Raw genomic sequence first — 6,025 nt, 5'->3', positions numbered from 1 at the left:
CCGTCGGTTTATCAGACGTAGAGCTAATTGGGCGACGGCATTATCGGCATTTGAGATTCGATGACGTCAAATATGACATCAAATATTACGTCAAATATTACGTAGGTAACGGATGACGCAATATCTGTGAAACAAACCGTTAGTGAAGAAATAGAGCTAGTGGCATACTTATGAGTAATTATGTTACATATGGTGCAACCTTTTTAAGGAAAATTCCTGAATCATGATGATTGATAAGAAATATTCGTAGCCCTTGCTCAAAGATATTAATTCACCAAGGCGGAGGAAGATGGCGACAAAATGCGAGTCGTGGCCTTTCGTGGCGTTAATTACATCCGAGAGAGGGGGTTACATACGGGCAAAGAAAAAAAATGAAAAATGATGGGAGATTCGAATTCAGAATGGAAACCCTTTGTCGTTAATCAATCGCAAATCTTTCTTTAACATTTAATTGTATAAAACACTAAATACAGCAATGAACAAAATTCGGGGGGAATGAAGGAATAGTTCTGACTTTGTTTCTAGTGATGGTTAGGCCATCTCTTCTATGGTTCTTTTAGCTTTACCAACATATAATACAAGGGGGAATACGCTCTTGATCTAATTTATTAATGAAACTATCTCTTACTATTTTCTATGGGATCGGTTCCGGTATCCCTACTCTCAGGCATCTTGGACTCAAAGCACGGAGGGAGCAGAAACAAATATACACTTACACTAAATAATAAACACTACAAATAAACTACTACAATTAGAGATTCGACAATTAAACAATGGTAATGTTAACAAAAAAAAACAAACAAAATGGTTACAACGAGGATGCAATGCGAACGAAAAATTATAGTCCGAACTGTATAAATATACGAAGCGGAATGAAGTTACTATCAACTTCGAGGGGACCTGCTTTAAACCTTTTCTCGAACAATGGCGTGGGGTTAAACTTTCTTTCTAAGACTTTTTCTCTTCGTTTCACTGACTATTCCTTATTTCGACCCTGGGTACTCTACAAGGGAAGGGGGGTTCTCCGCTACGTTGTCGTCTCTCCGTTTACGGGTTTTCTCGCTCCTCGGTTTACGTAAGATGCCAAACACACGCACTTCACAGAACGGGACGTCTTTGGGGGCTGCTTGTTTTCTTTATTCACACTTTCTCTATTTCTCTTTATTTACTCGTCTACGGTTTGGTGACCGGATTGCGGGTTTCTTGCTATATTCTTTTACTTCACAAGCTGACGGGGGCGTAGGTACTTCGGGTTTCGGTCTGAAACGGCTGGTTAGGTAAGGGAATCGGTCTCGGTCATCTGGTTTTCTTCCCTCGGAATATTGGGTGATCAACAGGTGCTTCGAGGGTTTTGAGGGCATAACGCTTCCCGGATTCATTACTGTTCGGCTTATGCTCTTCCGGTCGGAATGTCCTGGATGTACGTCATCTAGGCAGTCAGTGAGGGTGATTTTGGTCATGAGGGCTGCATTGAGGGTTAATTAATATCTAAGCGCGACTTCATCGCATATTATTTTATAATTATCTCGACATGGTCTTTCTTGGAATTAGTTTTTATTAAATAGGTCTTTGAATTCTAAGACATTTTACATACCAGAAGGGAAAGTAGAATTGTCCGATTTCTGTCAGCTTTAAGTAGCAGATCTAAATATGAGTGAAGCGCACGTAAACGCCTTCAATTTTCAAAAACCATCTGTTAGACTGGTATTTTTAGATATTTGTAACCTGCACTTTGATACATAACTTATTTTAATAACATGTTTTTTGTAGTTATTTAGCAATTCGGTAGCGACTGCAATGATCTTCTATATAAGAACTTGGTTTTGAGGGCTTGCAAAATGGCAATGCAACCGTTGCCTTTACGCGCGGATTAAACAGACTGTTTGATTTCCTGAACAGCCGAACCCCTAACTTTGGCAACTTGGTTTACGCCTGACTAATGGACAAATAGAAGTAAATTTGGTTTGTTCTAATCTAAATCAAATTGAACTGTAGGCCTAATAAAAAATAATTAAAATGTTTAAATTAGGAATTAGAAGAAAACCTTGAATGGTTGATTAACTGGGAAGCGTATTACGAGAAACTACCATTGCCAGAGCCACCAGCTACCAAAGAAGGAAAAAAAGAAACCTCAAAGACTATTCCTTAGTGTTCAAACATGCGCTGCTTTAAAAGTAGCTTCAAAGAGTACCATAGAATTAGCCGAAGCCTTGCTAAACGAACAAGGGTTTCGCTATATTCTAACTGGTAAACTAGACCGCAGGACCCATTGGAGGTAATGTATCTCTATATTTTACATAGTGACCTCTGGAATGAAGGGAATCATAACTCTCCCATGTCGTAGTTATCTATTAAATATTAATTGCTAATGATATTTTAAATGTATATCTTCTAGTTTTAACAATCTTTTTAATTAGAGCGGTTCTTTGGAATGGTAAGACAGTCTTGTGGGGGAGAGTACCACCCAACTCCAAATCATTTTTTATATTTGTACAGATTACTTTCTGTACACAGTCTTGTTAAACCCTCAAAAAGGTCAAATATAGATGATGACCCAACCAGCGTACTCCTAACTATTTCTGCAGGTGCTGGGGAACAGAAGGATCACCCCAAAACGACAATAGAAAGAGAAATTGACAGACTTCTTGTCTCTGCGGACTTTAAAGAAATTCAATTATGGCAGCAATCATATTGTCAAGAAAGTAGCTCTAAACAAAAAACAGCTGAAGAATGTCTTAATTTTTACTTGGCCGGATATGTAGCTGCCAAATTGGGAAAATTAAAAGTGTGTGACTGTGACCAATGTCAAAACATAAATTAAAATACGCTGCATTATCCCAAAACTAAATTATCTGCTAAAATGTGAACAACGGTCGTCAAAAGATGGCGGTAGTTTCGTTGGCAGTGATTAAATCGTGATAATTATGAAAAATGAAATTAGACATTGGAGATCTACCATAAAGGAAATGGTTATTGTAGTACAATTTAAATACGCAAAGACATAGCGATACAAAATACACTGAGACACTTACTTTTTGTACATGGATTTTGGCAGGGAAGAGTTGAGCTTCTTACTATAGTATTCTTTCGCCAAAAGGAGGGATATTATATCGGCTCGAGTACTCCATACGGTTACATACCCATGGATGGGATCAATTACGGAAGCAGCCTGTACGAAATCGATAACAGATTTAACAATACTAAAGGCTGTAGTCGGTGTATCGAATTTAAAGAAGTTTCTAGCCCCTCGTCCATTCCCTGCGAATTGAGGTCGCTCTAAATATTCCGTAAACGCTGCGGATATTTCTTCTCCGGTGAAAACCGAAAGAGCTTCGTCCAGGGTAGTTTTTCGTATAGTGCCAGTTTCGTTTGAATAAAAGTTCAGAGGTCCAATTTTAAGGTCCAAGTCTTGAACTATGAGCCGTAAAGGAGTTTTCCCGTCCTTATCCATGGCACCAACATCTGCCCCGTGCTCCAACAAAAGTCGGATAATTTCACTATCGCAAGAAGGACTAGTAATCGCTTTGCGTAATGCTGTTCGATGATTCTCATCTTTCGCCTCGATATTAGCCCCCTTTTCCAACAGAACACGGATTGATTCAATTTGACCTCCAAGCACGGCCTTATGCAAAGGCGTTTCTCCACGTTCATTAACTGCTTCAATATTTGCACCTTTTTCCAACAAAAGGGAGAATAATTTGGGTTTACCACTATACGCGGCCCAGTGCAAAGCAGTTCGACCAACTTTATCTACAACATTGAAATTAGCTCCGTGATCAAGAAGTGTCTGGAATGCGTGGGATGTTCCTCTATCTGATGCAATGTGTAGGGCCGTACGTTCATATTTATCCACGCTGTCAATGTCAGCGCCATTAGACAAAAGGATTTCAATTATTTTTGGAATATTGTGATAAGGTCCCTGGATCGCAGCTGCATAGTGAAGTGGAGTTTTATTATGATCATCTCGTTGATTGGCATTAAATCCTCTACCTAATAAAAGACGTACAATCTCAGTTTTTCCGGAGTGTATTGCTTCATACCAAACTTTTGAATCTTTTCTTTCGCATCTGAGATCTAAGAGATATTTAAGCATTTCGGTTTCGTTATACTTACAGGTGAACGACAACGGCGTTTAATAATTTGTCTTGCAATTTATGTCGGCGTTTCTATCGAGAAGGATTTTAAAGCATACAAAATTGCCGGCTCGTATGGCCGTAAATAGTCACCTCGGAGAGGTAATAACCCAAGCTCCTAGGGGACATAGTCACCTCGGAGAGGTAATAACCCAAGCTCCTAGGGGACATAGTCACCTCGGAGTGGTAATAACCCAAGCTCCTAGGGGACATAGTCACCTCGGAGTGGTAATAACCCAAGCTCCTAGGGGACATAGTCACCTCGGAGAGGTAATAACCCAAGCTCCTAGGGGACATAGTCACCTCGGAGTGGTAATAACCCAAGCTCCTAGGGGACATAGTCACCTCGGAGAGGTAATAACCCTAGCTCCTAGGGGACATAGTCACCTCGGAGAGGTAATAACCCAAGCTCCTAGGGGACATAGTCACCTCGGAGAGGTAATAACCCAAGCTCCTAGGGGACATAGTCACCTCGGAGTGGTAATAACCCAAGCTCCTAGGGGACATAGTCACCTCGGAGAGGTAATAACCCTAGCTCCTAGGGGACATAGTCACCTCGGAGAGGTAATAACCCAAGCTCCTAGGGGACATAGTCACCTCGGAGAGGTAATAACCCAAGCTCCTAGGGGACATAGTCACCTCGGAGTGGTAATAACCCAAGCTCCTAGGGGACATAGTCACCTCGGAGTGGTAATAACCCAAGCTCCTAGGGGACATAGTCACCTCGGAGAGGTAATAACCCTAGCTCCTAGGGGACATAGTCACCTCGGAGAGGTAATAACCCAAGCTCCTAGGGGACATAGTCACCTCGGAGAGGTAATAACCCTAGCTCCTAGGGGACATAGTCACCTCGGAGAGGTAATAACCCAAGCTCCTAGGGGACATAGTCACCTCGGAGAGGTAATAACCCAAGCTCCTAGGGGAAATAGTCACCTCGGAGTGGTAATAACCCAAGCTCCTAGGGGACATAGTCACCTCGGAGTGGTAATAACCCAAGCTCCTAGGGGACATAGTCACCTCGGAGTGGTAATAACCCTAGCTCCTAGGGGACATAGTCACCTCGGAGAGGTAATAACCCAAGCTCCTAGGGGACATAGTCACCTCGGAGTGGTAATAACCCAAGCTCCTAGGGGACATAGTCACCTCGGAGAGGTAATAACCCAAGCTCCTAGGGGACATAGTCACCTCGGAGAGGTAATAACCCAAGCTCCTAGGGGACATAGTCACCTCGGAGTGGTAATAACCCAAGCTCCTAGGGGAAATAGTCACCTCGGAGAGGTAATAACCCAAGCTCCTAGGGGACATAGTCACCTCGGAGTGGTAATAACCCAAGCTCCTAGGGGACATAGTCACCTCGGAGAGGTAATAACCCAAGCTCCTAGGGGACATAGTCACCTCGGAGAGGTAATAACCCAAGCTCCTAGGGGAAATAGTCACCTCGGAGAGGTAATAACCCAAGCTCCTAGGGGACATAGTCACCTCGGAGTGGTAATAACCCAAGCTCCTAGGGGACATAGTCACCTCGGAGAGGTAATAACCCAAGCTCCTAGGGGACATAGTCACCTCGGAGAGGTAATAACCCAAGCTCCTAGGGGACATAGTCACCTCGGAGTGGTAATAACCCAAGCTCCCAACCCTTAAAAGTTAGTACTGTTTTGCATTTCAACCTTCTTTTTTTCGTCATCAGTCCTACGTTATTCAAACAGTATTAAAATCTAGGAATTTAAAGAATCGTCCACGTCATCAGTCCTACCTCATCCAACACAAGTGCGCGGCGCCGTCAGCCGCTAAGGTATAGTCTTTGGGCATTTTTTAATTAACTTTTTTTGCGGGTAATAATTTTCGCACCATTGGAATCTCCTTAAAAAGTACTTTAAGGGGGTCGAGAAAGG

At 42.3% G+C, this 6,025-nt stretch overlaps 1 protein-coding gene across 1 annotated transcript; it reads right to left on the bottom strand.

Annotated features, from left to right (window-relative positions):
• Positions 1–3,028: 3,028 nt before the first annotated feature.
• LOC149958984 (uncharacterized) lies at positions 3,029–4,093 on the bottom strand. The gene has a single exon (XM_090167299.1). The coding sequence runs from the start codon at positions 4,091–4,093 to the stop codon at positions 3,029–3,031; it is 1,065 nt and encodes a 354-aa protein (XP_090023425.1).
• Positions 4,094–6,025: the final 1,932 nt, after the last annotated feature.

This window comes from Leiobunum rupestre, chromosome 2 (assembly GCF_980474605.1).
Source record: "Leiobunum rupestre chromosome 2, qqLeiRupe1.1.hap1, whole genome shotgun sequence".
Classification (NCBI taxonomy): domain Eukaryota; kingdom Metazoa; phylum Arthropoda; class Arachnida; order Opiliones; family Sclerosomatidae; genus Leiobunum; species Leiobunum rupestre.
Note: the sequence above shows the minus strand (reverse complement) of the source record. Positions and strands in the feature narration are given on the sequence as shown.

Bases quoted from the DNA above. Each gene is read 5' to 3' on its own strand.
- LOC149958984 (XM_090167299.1), bottom strand. From the start codon at position 4,093: ATGCTTAAATATCTCTTAGATCTCAGATGCGAAAGAAAAGATTCAAAA.